The sequence below is a fragment of the Dendrobates tinctorius genome, unplaced genomic scaffold (assembly GCF_039654945.1).
Source record: "Dendrobates tinctorius isolate UK_male_01 unplaced genomic scaffold, ASM3965494v1 ptg000154l, whole genome shotgun sequence".
Classification (NCBI taxonomy): Eukaryota; Metazoa; Chordata; class Amphibia; order Anura; family Dendrobatidae; genus Dendrobates; species Dendrobates tinctorius.
In genome coordinates this window covers 13,256,832-13,270,550 of record NW_027361821.1, presented here as the reverse complement: position 1 = coordinate 13,270,550, position 13,719 = coordinate 13,256,832, and the positions used below count along the sequence as shown (strand labels likewise).

The following is a 13,719-nucleotide window of genomic DNA, read 5'->3' as shown; positions in this document are numbered from 1 at the left end:
ATAATCTTCAAACTCAAGTACAGTGCTAGTGCATTAAGTGCTACTATGCTAAAGAATATATATTGCACATATCCAAATGAAAAATTACATATGTAAATGAATAGAAATCAAGTAATATAAACCTATGCATATGCACCTGATACCGATGTAGTCACACTATTATATAGGCTAATCTGCCCACCACACCCGACGCGCGTTTTGCTCAGAAATGCTTCGTCCAGACCTCTGCGCACTGAATTTGCAGAATGGACAAAACAAAAATTGGAACAGGACCCTCAGTTTAGGCCTCTTTCACACATCCGGTTTTCAGCATCAGGCGCGATGCGGCGAAAAGTGTAAAAACCGGATCCGGCGCCGGTTGCCACCGGATCCGGTTGCCACCGGATCCGGTTTTTCCCCCATTCAGTTTCATTATTGCCGCATCGCGCCGGATACCTATGCGGCGTATCCGGTTTTTGCCTGATCCGGCAAAAACAGCCTGTCCGGCGTCTGGAAAAAACGTTCCATGTAACGTTTTTTTGCAGCGCCGGACCGGCTTTTTCCACAGCGCATGCCCGGACTCTGTGAATGTTAACCCCACAAGTGCCCGGCGAGAGAGAGAGAGATCTCTCTCTGTCACCCGGACACTTGTGAGAGATCTCTCTCGCCGGGCACTTGTGGGGTTAACACTCACAGTGTCTGGGTGAGAGAGAGAGATCTCTCTGTGGGGTTAACCCCACAAGTGCCCAGCAAGAGAGAGAGATTCTCTTGCCTGGACACTAATGTTAACCCCCCATGTCTCTCTCTCTCCACCCCCCTCCCCTCTCCTCCCCTCCCCTCTCCTATCCTCTCCTCCCCTCACCTCCCTTTCAGCAGCTGTCTCATTGGCTGCCTCTGTCCTGCGGCTCCTTTAATAATGTCCGAGCCGTATCATCTCGCCGCACACACATCCAGTGTCACGGCTGCAGGCCGGATCCGGCGGCCCGGCTTTTCGCCGCACGCCGCCGGACCACACACACCGGATGTGTGAAAGTAGCCTTACACAGAACATTATATTCAGTGATGAGGCAAACTTTTTTGGGTAGACCATTTATATGGATACACCTAAATAAAATGGGAATGGTGAGTTTTCTTGCATAGGGTGTCTTGCATTGAAATCTGCTGCAATGACCTGGGTACTGCGTTCACCAGACATCAACACACTTTCTATCCTCTACTCATGTGTTAACCTCTGTGACATGTCAATGGCTGTAAACAAAGAGAAAATTGTAAATAACTTATGAAAGAATAAAGTTACATTAAAACCAAGCACACCATTGTTTTGCTTGTGAAATCTAATATATAAAGCTCAAGTGTGTGTATGTATGTATGCATGTATGTATGTGTGTATGTCCGGGATTGGCATCAGCTACAGCCACAAAATTTGGCACAGTCACACGTCTGGACCCCAAGAGTGTCCTAGGCTATGTTGTGAGGTGAAATCTTAACCCCGTGTGTTCCAATTCACCAAAAAATTTTGCCCCTATCTACATAATGGGGAAAAATTGTGTGTGTATCAAGCCCCGCCCCTCATTATGATGTCATAATAGTTGCCATGGCGACGCTGATGTCATCATAGGTTGCAAGCCCCACCACTCATTATGATGTCATAATGGTTGACTACGGGATGGGGGATGTGTGATGGGTATATGGGCACTGGACTATGGGATTGAGGATATGTATGACAGGTATATGGACACGGGACTATGGGATGGAGGATATGTATGATGGGTATGTGGGCATGGGACTATGGGATGGAGGATATGTATGATGGGTATATGGGCATGGGACTATGAGATGAAGGATGTGTGATGGGTATATGGGCACTCGACTATGGGATGGCGAATATGTATGATGGGTATATGGGCATGGGACTATGGGATGGAGGATGTGTGATGGGTATATGGGCACTCGACTATGGGATGGAGGATATGTATGATGGATACATGGGCACGGGACTATGGGATGGAGGATAATTATAATTTGCTGTAACTAACCACAGTTAGTTACTATGCTCGGGCAGTGCCGGGCTCTTCAGCTAGTTCTCAATAAGTTTGGTGTATCACATGACCCTCATACCATTGGAAAAATAAAGCTGGATCCAAAATGGCGGACTTGAAAATGACCGCCATGGTCACCACCCATCTTGAAAGCTTTTCCCCCTCCCACATACTAATGTGCCACAAACAGGAAGTTGATATCACCAACCATTCCCATTTTATTTAGGTGTATTCATATACATGGCCCACTCTGTATTAGAGAAAAAAGTGAAAACGACATACAGACAATCTTATTTGAGCGAGACTGTAAAGAAATAAACAAATCTAGTATTGAAAAGGAGAACATGATAATTTAATAGATAGAATACAAATGACTGTCTGAAAAATATGATTCAAAGCTGTTTAGCATGGTATTGATAATTATCAAATCTTCATAGCTTTGCCTTTGCAGAAATACACTTCAGTGTTTCTATTTTATTTCAGAGCGCTAATGATTGCATAAAAGGACAGCAACTGGTTACATCAGAATTCTAAGTGCATCTCAAATATAACACGTTTTAAAATAGAAAATAAAGCTAAAACAAATCAGATACAGAAATATTTACAAAAAGTTGGATAACAGTTTAATACACATCTATTTTAAAATGTGGAAATCTTTGTGGCAGATTTATAAAACCATATCAAAATAAATACTGTCCTTCTAGCCATAACAAACAATCAGAGGTTTGCTTATATTTTTTAAACATTAGCAATGTGATTGGCTGGTGTGAGCAACAAGTTAAAGAGGTTGCACACTACTAAGACAACCCCTTCTCATACGAAACGCATAGCCCCTACAAAATAAGAAAGCCTATACTCACCTCTCTTGCTGGCAAAATTCCCTTGGTGTTGGCACTCACTATCCCCAGGGCTATCATGCAATTGTATGACACATGACCTCAGCACCAAATCAGTGCTGGCCTCACGATTTCTGCCTTCAGACAAATTGAACATGAAGAGGAAGCCAGAGATCAGCAGTAGTCTGGACTTCCCCTTCATGTTCAATTTGTCCAAAAGTGGGGACAGTGATGCCAGCCCTGATTGGGAGTAGGTGTCAGATGTCGTACAATCACAGAGATGACCCGGGGTGAGCGAGTGCTGACACCAAGGGAACAGGGCAGGCATGGGATGTGGCATAGTCTTTTTTATTTTATTGTGGCCAAGCATGGGTAATGACAAGGAGTTATACAACTTTTTCAAGGTTTACTCTTCTAGTGAACATGAGAGCTTGTACAACTTGCTCAATCAAGGGGCAGCATGTATCATACACTAGCTGTATGATCTAAGTCAGGAATGTTTGACTCTGAAATGCAGTGGCTTTCAAAAAAACCTTTAAAAGCCCCAGAAACCAAGATGTGCTGTAGACTAGTCAAACAGGCGGTTCCCTGGCTGCTTCTCCAAATCAGTGGCTCTGGATTGACAGGTCTCTCACTGCATAAGTAAATAGGGACCCGTATATAAACAAGGCACTGAGAACAAAACTGCAAATAGGGTTGCAATGTTACAATAATTGCATATTGTTAGAACAGGTCATTTATCTATGATCACATCAAATATAAACTCTGTTAAATCCACTGATCTACAGATCAAATTGGCCATGGAACTTATTTAGGCAATGTAACTAGAGATGGGTGAACATATTTGAGTGAAATTGAATTCCATTCATATTAAAAAAAAATATGTATTCTTAAGAATGTGAATTTTTTGTACTCCACTCCATGGGAGTTCAGCAAAAGGGTGGCCTACTGACCCCATTTTGCTGAACCATAGAAAACTTGCAAATGGTAAAAAGAAAACTAATACTCATCTAATCGTTTACCTCTCTTGTAACCCTGCTATTCTCCATTGGGTTCTCAGTTTCTCTTCTCTCTGCCATGGCATGCCATATCTCTTGTGTCTGCACTCTAGGATTGGGCTTCCAACCAGACCTTGGATAAAACTGCCATAGCAAGATGGCAGCGAACATTGTGTCTTTAAGATATTGCATTCCTTCCAATGTGCAGGGACATCCAAGACCTGATCAAAGTGAGGTCCTGTTCGAGAGTGAAAATACTGGAAATGCAGCATGTGATGGCTAAAAAAGAGGCCATGAGGACAGAGACTAGCATGCACAGGGGTGAGAGGTAAAATGAGAATTACTCTTTTATCTTAAGCTTTTTAAGCTCTATTAATAGCTTTGGAGAAAATCGAATTTCCTGGGAGTATTTGTGCTATTTGGTGAACTCAGATTTCACCATATCCACTTTCTCTAACCCATATGATGCTGTACCAGAAACAGGGCCACACACATAAATGAATCTAAGATGAATCTAAGGCTGGGGTCACACTGCATTATGGCAGTCCGTTAAACGGACTGCGTTACAACGCGGTATAAAACGGTGTAACTCAGTCCGTTAATGCTGCCATAGACCCCCATTATGTAGCGCATCGCGATGTATGCCGTAAAGTGGCATGCGTTCACGATGTGCTGCTATTCACTGAAGGAGCCTCGGATGCGGCCTGCAGCATCTGAAGCTCCATCACCGCTAGCGCTGATGAAGCATCAGAGCTAGCGGTATAGCATAAGGCATATCGCGTTATGCTATAGCGCTAACGCAGCCTGTCATCGCTATGCATTGAACGGGCTGTGTTAATGCTTTATGAACCCGGCCTAAGGCTAGAGGAGACTGAGACTTAGTTCTAGACACTACAGCTCATCTTCAATCAGAGATCTCTTGAGGTCTTAGGGTGAGGCTAGACCCAATGAAAATATTCTTCATTGATTACTACTTGGAAATTTAATTAATACAAATAGAACTTGTTTTCCAAAATTGAGGCAGATTTTAGAAAATACATTTACCATAATTTGGAAAAAACATAATGAAGACCATAGTCTAGGCATTCAAATTTTATAAGTCACTTAGTTGAATAAAGTTAAACTCAATCATGTTTTATTGTTAATACCTGTTGCTATTATTGCACAATACACATCACATTATGATCAATTTTATATCCAAACCCTTTGACTCAACTAAAATATACATTTCATTTCCCCTCAGTATTGAGGCCTACTGTATATTGTTGTAACCCAATTAAAATGCAAAACTACTGAGTCCCTTCTTTCTAAATACTTTGATCATAGTTCTTTACAAATGACTACATTAAGCTATTTTAATGGGAATTTCTTTAAATATTTTTGGACAAGGGATTCTGAGTAATAGAAATTGTTCCCTGCTGGTCTATATTACTGGCGTGTTCTGCCTGATAATAAAGGCTGCATAATTACCACCCAATGGATTATGTTAATTTTTACCTCATGGGGTTTATACATTGACTTTCAATTAATTTTATATAACTATGTAACTTATATTGCCATATTGTATTATATCTACAGACAGCTGTTATCTTCTGTGGACGTAACACCAAAAGTTCCTTTCATAAAACTTTTCACTAAGCAGGTCAAGAGCTTGCAAGTTTTCCAGAATCATTTTAGATGTTCATACCATTTTAAAAATTATTCAATGTAGAATTACTAGATCAAATAAAAAGGAATAGGAGTAACCGATGGGATAAAAAATGAACTTTATTAGATAATATATAAAATAGAAAGTACAAGTAACACGATAGCATGATGCCTAGACAATATAGAAAGGCCAAGGTCACCCTACAAGGGTAGAGATGTCAGATATAAATAAATGCAGCAAGTATTCAAAGAAGAAGAATCATAAGCACCCAAAGACAAAGACCTTCCACAAAAGGCATACAACAGCCAGTAGCGCAACATAGAGTAGTATCGGAACGTATAATGCTTATTTTTGGTATTTGTCCCTTTGCTTTCTGAACCCTGTACCCTTGACCCCGGATGTTCTTTTCTTGTTTTTAATCTTGTTTTCAATCATCTTATATTTATCTATGTTTTTTATGGATATTGCCTACAGTAACCTTTTGACCCTTGGTGTCCTTATTGACCTTCATTTGGCCTCCTTTTGAATGACATCCATATTGACCATGTTGTCATCTTATCAGCCGTGGATTATAGTCCTATACCCTATATGGACTTTTACATCCTTGGCACTTTGGTTTCTATGATGACCTCCGTCTGACACCCATATCCAGCACATCAACATCTCTTTATTTGTGGATCATAGTCTTTTATTTTATATGGACCATTATATCTGTTGGCATCAACTGTTAAATATATTTGTGAATTTATACTGTACATTGCTAATATTGCTTTATGCTGTCAGTCCTCTTTTCTATAGCTTTAATATGTGCTGCTGTATTATTTGTAGTTACATTGCCAAGTAATTTTGGGGTCATGAGTTTTACCTTTTGATCTTATTTCGACTGTGTGCATTGCATTGTTGCGCTTCACGTCCTTTATGCGGGTGGGCGTCTTTAAACCGCCGGCGCGCAACTGGAGATTTTTTTCTCCTCGCACATGTGCTGTGATGCATGATGCTCTGCCCTGAATTTGCAGGATCTGCCAGGCACAATGCGCATGCGTTGATCATGCTGTGAGATTGGCCTATTTGAACAATGTGACCGGTTACCGAGGCTATGTAATGGTACTTTTGAGACACCAGGATACATCCCCTTGAGAAAGCGTTGCTCAGTACCCACGAAACTTGCATCAGTGCTCTGTCATCTGGTTTATGGTCACCCTCCAATCCCACTGGTAAGCTCTACCGTCGGATACTACTTTATGTTGCGCTATTGGCTGTTGTATACCTTTTGTGGAAGGTCTTTGTCTTTGGGCAGACCTGGTGGCTTATGATTCTTCTACTTTGAATGCTTGCTGTATTTATTTATATCTGACATTTCTACTCTTGTAGGGTGACCTTGGTCTTTCTGTATTGTCCAGGCATTGTGTTCTCATTTTACTTGTACTTTCCATTTTATATATTATCTAATTAAGTTCATTATTTATCTCACTGGTTATTCCTTTTCCTCCTACTTGATCTCATGATTTTTGGAGTTGGTGTTTCTTCCTTTAGGGTGGGTCATAATTTATGTTGCCACCCTGGTATCTTAAAAAAGGTGGAGTAGGAGCTCACAAATGCCCATTTGGCAAGTGAGGCCGTACTATTTGTCAAGGGAGGATGACATGACAGTGTTGAGGGGATATAAGGAGCTGAAGATGGATGAAGGGTTGGTGTGGTAAGGGTTAATTTATTTGAACGAAGTGGGGTTCAGTATGGCTCTGAGAGGAAGGGTCAGAGGTGGGGTCATGGAGATCACTATAAAAAGGGGGGCCATCTTAATGGGGCAAACATTTTAGGTGTCCCCTCACAGTGATTAGATTTATATCTTTCCTAAGGCAGAAAAAGGGCCTCGTTGATCATGAACTTACACAATGCAGAAGAAAAAAAGAGAAACTTTAGTGTAAAATTGATCATTATCTGGTGTGAATTGTGCTATGATATTCAAAAAGGTAAACGACAAAAAATTTAGTTTAGCTTTGTTCAACTAAATGACAGCTAAAATTGAAAATTGAAGTCACCATTTTCTGAAAGTCACTATTCACCCTCGTGGCACCGCCTGACCTCGACACATCTGATCCTATAGTGATATAACAGCGATCTCCACCTACTCCCTGTCATCACTATTTACTGCTGAAAACCATTTAGTTATCTTGGCCTGATTTGCGCAGGAGAGGTAAACACTCCCCCTCCTTTCTCCTACATCCTTCTATGGAGGCGGAACACACACTCCCTTCCTTGCCAGCATCTTCCTGCTGGTGGAATGCACCATGGCGACGCTGGAGCGCACGCTGGACAAACACCGGTTACACACTTCCGCCCAGCCGCCACCTTCCCCATATGTAAATATACCACCGGCTTCACTCCATTCAGCACACGTGACTTGCGGCGGATGCCATGTCCATGCTGTCTCCTGCACCGTGCACTTCTAAAGGGTAAGATATACCAGACACTTTTACTTCTGTTGATAGGGGTCCACCTCTTTCTACCGCTGGTAACGGCGATTACGTATGTTATATTTACAGCAAATTGGCCCCAGGCTGCCTCCTTATCTAAGCTACGGTATGTAGGCATTTCAAATCTCTCCACACCACTAATATACTGCGGCTCACCTGTCATGATGCCACCATCTTTTCTTTTTCCCCTTAGAATCCTTTTTTTGCCCTAACAATAGGAAACCACAGTGCTTTTTAGGAGTATTTGCCTCTCTCATAAATTGCCTCTTGTACTTTAGATTGTTTTCACTTGTTTTCACTCTGTGTTTTATATATTATGCCACCAGCCATAATGCTGTGTATGTTTTTTGCATATGAATCATGTAATGGATATTCTCTACCCAGATTTAATCATATGCTGTACAACTTTTATATATGCTTTATTTTTTTTATACTTATGTCCACTTTTTTATTTCTAGTACATTGATGAAGGTCATATAGACCGAAACGTCACTGTATGTACTGTACCTTATTAAATCACTATTTGCATTGGAATCCACATGTGTGTGCCAAGTCTATATTCAGTATGGTCACGGATTGGGGATCCTACCTGTGCACCACAATTATAGAGTTGTGCCATCATCTTTTTCTTACTAGTTACCCCTTACGTTGAGCACACTCTTCTGGGCAATGTCATCACTTACCTTTTCGTATAATGCAGAAGAAACATACAGCATTATAGCACAATCTACTCTTTCCAGTGATTTCCTTAGAGTCCCAGCAAAAGAGACCAGGGGCCGTGATCTTGAATGGGAATTAAGACGCTGCACCAATTTTGAGTTACATTGCGTCACCCTCACCGAGTACTTCAAAGTACAGAGGATACCTAGGGGCCTACGTGTCCCCTTAAGCCCAACTCTTTTAAGTGACTCAAGAATTTTGCTCACGTTTTGAACAAATTATTAATAAATGTTCTTTTGACCTTATAACCCTCACGCTAGAGCATTTGCATCGGGGAATCACCAAGTGCAAAGAAGAAATAATCAATATCAAAAATCAACTGGAATCCGCCACAACCACAGAGGAGTTCAACAACCTAAAGACTAAGATCAATGGTATAATAGAACAACACCGACGGGACACCGAAACAAGGAAAAGGAACAAGTTCGCTAGAGACACAGAAGACTACGAACAGAATAGGGTTTACAAATGGCGAGAATCATACAACTCAGGGAACTTCACCATACGCTCAAATTACAGATCCTCTACGGACATGTCAACCTCAGGGTCAGATTACGAAAGACAACCCTCAACCAACCGTTTTTTAGGCCAAAGACGCAGACCCACAAGAAGAAGAGGACCCGCAGAGGAAAGAGACACTCACAGAAATATGGACTTCAACCACATAACTCGCTCTCAGGTAATAACCCACTCGTAACTAATATCTCATCTAAAAATCTAGGTTTTGCAGAACACCGAGTGTTGCAGAAAGGTCTTTCTTTCTGCCCCAGTTATAAATATGACACATTCAACCTAGATATGGATCTACAAAGGTTTTATAGGACTTTTAGACTCAAATTGCATTTTTCTGATAAGGTTTACACGGGTATGTGTTGTGAACTCTCTTAATCCGACTTTTGAGGCAAGGCTCCCTCTGGTGGATACTGCTGGTAGTGGAACTGGTCAACATGATGCTAACCCAACAGCTGCAGAAGATAATTGGAGGAGTGGGGGTAGTGACTGGGACTACATAAGCGAGCAGACTTCTCTCAGTGGCTGTTGGTGATACTCCTTTCTTTGCTTATTGAGGATTTTTGTCTCCTGCCTGATCCTGCATTTTTCAGCTAAGTGTCATTTGCTAAACCCTTTGCATTTAATTTTGCCTTGCTGTCAGGGGTCAGCTTGCTCCCCCAGGGGCTGCTGGCTCCTGCCCTGTATTTTTGCATCTTGTGTTTGTTTGCTCAGTCCCCTGCTGTATTAGCCTGTGCAAACCTCAGTATTTTTGTACATCAGTCGTGTTGGAATTGTTAGGGTTTTTGCGTGATTGCAGACAGCGCCTTTTCTGTCCTGTCCTCTCTAGTCAGTGTGGGCCTCATCATTTGCTCAGTCTATTTTCTGTCTGTGTTTGTGCTTCATCTTGTCTCACCGACAATATATGTATGGGGGCTGTCTATTCCTTTGGGGATCTGCTCCGGGGCAGTTTAGATTTCACCTTTCTATCTTTAGGCTTAGTTAGTCCTCCGGCTGTGACGAAGTGTCTGGGGCAACATAGGAACGCTACATGGCTACTGCTAGTTGTGTTGTTAAGATCAAGGGTCTGCAATCCACTGAGCGACCAACCACTCTGGTATTCTGGTGGCACAGCCTATTGTGCTCTCCTCCTCGGTGACCCATTCATAACAGGTAGGTATGTCACTTCACCTGAGACTTCAGTCATTTCCGCTTCAAGCTTAGGCCTCAGGAACAAAAGCAATTACAGACCCCCTACAGGGTCTCATGCTTTGGAGACATTTATTTCCTTTGTGGATTATACATTCCAAAAACTGAGGGATGGCATCAATAAAGGAAAAGTACATTTCCCTCCCAATCTGACTCCACTCGATCAACAGGCTTTAAGAAATATACAGGATGACAAAGATATAATTATCAAGCCTGCGGATAAGGGTGGTGCGATTGTGATTCTTGTTAAAACAATGTACCTGTGCAAAATACATCACCAATTAAGTGACAACTCCATTTACCAACCACTTCAGGGGGATCCAACCCATGAAGTTGAACAATTGATTCAAGAGACACTAACCAAATATAAGAATAGAGGGGTTCTTGACAATAAAGCATGCGAGTATTTAATCAAACAGTTCCCTATAACCCCCCCGTCTTCTATGTACTTCCCAAAGTACATAAAAATTTAGACAAAATTCCAGGTAGGCCAGGTAGGCCAATTGTGGTTCCACGGAGTCTGTGTTCTCTCCATCTCCAAATATTTGTAAAAGATTCTGACACCCTTTACAAAACAGGCACCATCATTCCTCTTGGACACAGGGGCCTTTTTAGATGTAATACACAACTTAGGTCACATTCCACCCAATGCTATCCTCGTGATGTTTGACGTCAAGTACTTATACACATCCATACCACACTTGGAAGTCATTAAATCGGTATGCAGACTGTTGTAACTGTCTGAATATGGTCCAGAACAAGTCAATCTCTGTTGTGACCTACTTTCAATTATCCTAACAAGGAATTTCTTCCTTTTTGAGGACAATTTGCAAGTCAAGGGCACCGCTATGGGCTCTAATACAGCACCCCCGTATGCAAACTGCTATGTAGCCCATTTCGAGGAAAGCATAATATAAAAGGATGATCTCTTCCGCACACATGCCCTGTTGTGGAAGAGGTACATCGATGATATCTTCTGCTTCTGGGGTGGGCCACCAGATACGCTGGATTCATTCCTTTTTATAATCATCCTGGCCTGGACTCACCTTCACGATGACACACGACTTCAGACAGATCAATTTTCTGGACACATTAATCATTAAGGATGATTCTGGTCACCTTTCCACTGACTTGTACATCAAGCAAACCGACCGTAACAGTTTAGTCCACTACGAGAGTTTTCATCCTACTAGGATGAAGAATTCCATCCCCAAATCACAAATGAAAAGAGTGCAAAGAATAGTGTCTAATACTGTGACCCAAGAAAAACATATGACAGAGATGCGGTCAAAATTTACAGAGAGGGGGGTATCCCCCAAATATATTGAATACCATAGATCTGTCAACCCCCCCAAAATCAAAAACGGGCAATCGCATTCCCTTCATCCATGACTTCCACCCCCTGGCCTATCGACTCCATACTAGCATACGTCGACACTGGCATATGCTCAAGACAGTTCACCCCAATGCTAAGGAATTCAGCAAACCATTCCTCCCCTGTTTCAGGAGACCACACAATTTATGGGATCTTCTGATCAAAGCAGATGTAGGTTCTTCCCGCCCATCTAAACAACAACGTTTTCTCATGAACCCCAAATACGGTACCTTCCCCTGTCTACAGTGTACACAATGTAATAATGTCCAGAAAGGTAGCTTCTTCCATCACCCCCACAAGGGTAAGCAATACAACATAAAAGAGTACTACACATGTAGCACGTCCTTTGTCGTATATTTAATTAAATGCCCGTGTGGTCTACTATATGTGGGAGAGACTACACAACCCCTACAGGATCAAATTTCAAAACATAAGTCAACCATCAGGTGTAAAAATCTACTTCTGCCGATCCCTTTTCATTTCATCACTACAGGCCATTCGATTGCTCAACTGAAATATCAATTTATCAAGAAAGTTCAACTTCCACGTGGGGGGCAATCCTATCAATCTCCTAAAAAGGAGTGAGGCTTATAGGATTCATGAACTTAATACACTGGCACTCAAGGGGTTAAACAAGGAATATGATGTCCTGTCATTTCTTATGTCTTAACTTATTCTTTACCTCAGGCGTGCATTTACCATGAGTGGTCTGTAATGGAATGTATTCTTTTTTATTCATGTTACTAATTGCATGTATTTTTATTGCAGAATCAACCACATTGAATATTATGAAGTCAGCATTCACCCTCGTGGCACCGTCTGACCTCGACATGTCTGATCCTATAGTGATATAACAGTGATCTCCACCTACTCCCTGTCATCACTATTCACTGCTGAACACCATTTAGTTATCTTGCCCTGATTTGCGCAGTAGAGGTAAACACTCCCCCTCCCTCTCCTACATCCTCCTATGGAGGCGGAACACACACTCCCTTCCCTGCCAGCATCTTCCTGCTGGTGGAATGCACCATGGCAACGCTGGAGCGCACGCCGGACAAATACCGGTGACGCACTTCCGCCCAGCTGCCACCTTCCCCACATATAAATATACCGCCAGCTTCACTCCATTCAGCACACCGGACTTGCGGCAGACACCGTGTCCATGCTGTCTCCTGCACCACGCACTTCTAAAGGGTAAGATATATCAGACACTTTTACTTCTGTTGATAGGGGTGCACCTCTTTCTACCGCTGGTACCGGCGATTATGTTATATTTACAGCAAATTGGCCCCAGGCTGCCTCCTTATCTAAGCTACGGTATGTAGGCATTTCACATCTCTCCATACCACTAATATACTGTGGCTCACCTGTCATGATGCCACCATCTTTTCTTTTTCCCCTTAGAATCGTATTTTTACCCTAACAATAGGAAACCACAGTGCTTTTTAGGGGTATTTGCCTCTCTCATAAATTGCCTCTTGTACTTTAGATTGTTTTCACTCTGTGTTTTATATATTATGCCACCAGCCATAATGCTGTGTATGTTTTTTGCATATAAATCATGTAATGGATATTCTCTACCCAGATTTAATCATATGTTGTACAACTTTTGTTTATACTTTATTTATTTTATACTTATGTCCACTTTTTTATTTCTAGTACACTGATGAAGGTCATATAGACCGAAACGTCACTGTATGTACTGTACCTTATTAAATCACTATTTGCATTGGAATCCACATGTGTGTACCAAGTCTATATTCAGTATTGTCACGGATTGGGGATCCTACCTGTGCACCACAATTATAGAGTTGTGCCATCGTCTTTTTCTTAACACTATGTTCAAGGCACATGCAGCAATATCAAGGCCTCTGGTGCCTCGATACAGCTATACAGGGTGGGCCATTTATATGGATACACCTAAATAAAATGGGAATAATTGGTGATATCAA

The 13,719-nt window shown here is 41.8% G+C and overlaps 1 protein-coding gene across 3 annotated transcripts; it reads left to right on the top strand.

Annotated features, from left to right (window-relative positions):
• The first annotated feature begins 7,766 nt into the window (after positions 1-7,766).
• On the top strand, positions 7,767-13,502 carry LOC141050859 (uncharacterized). 3 transcript variants are annotated; one of them, XR_012220542.1, is made up of 5 exons: positions 7,767-7,953; positions 8,044-8,080; positions 8,433-8,468; positions 8,955-9,373; positions 12,536-13,502. XR_012220542.1 is itself a non-coding variant. In XM_073547532.1 (3 exons), the coding sequence occupies exons 1-3, from the start codon at positions 7,782-7,784 to the stop codon at positions 12,548-12,550; spliced, it is 606 nt and encodes a 201-aa protein (XP_073403633.1). In that variant the 5' UTR covers positions 7,767-7,781; the 3' UTR covers positions 12,551-13,502. The 3 variants fall into 3 exon arrangements, 1 of the variants encoding a protein (XP_073403633.1); XR_012220541.1 differs by lacking the exon at positions 8,433-8,468; XM_073547532.1 differs by lacking the exons at positions 8,044-8,080; positions 8,433-8,468.
• The last annotated feature ends 217 nt before the right edge of the window (positions 13,503-13,719 follow it).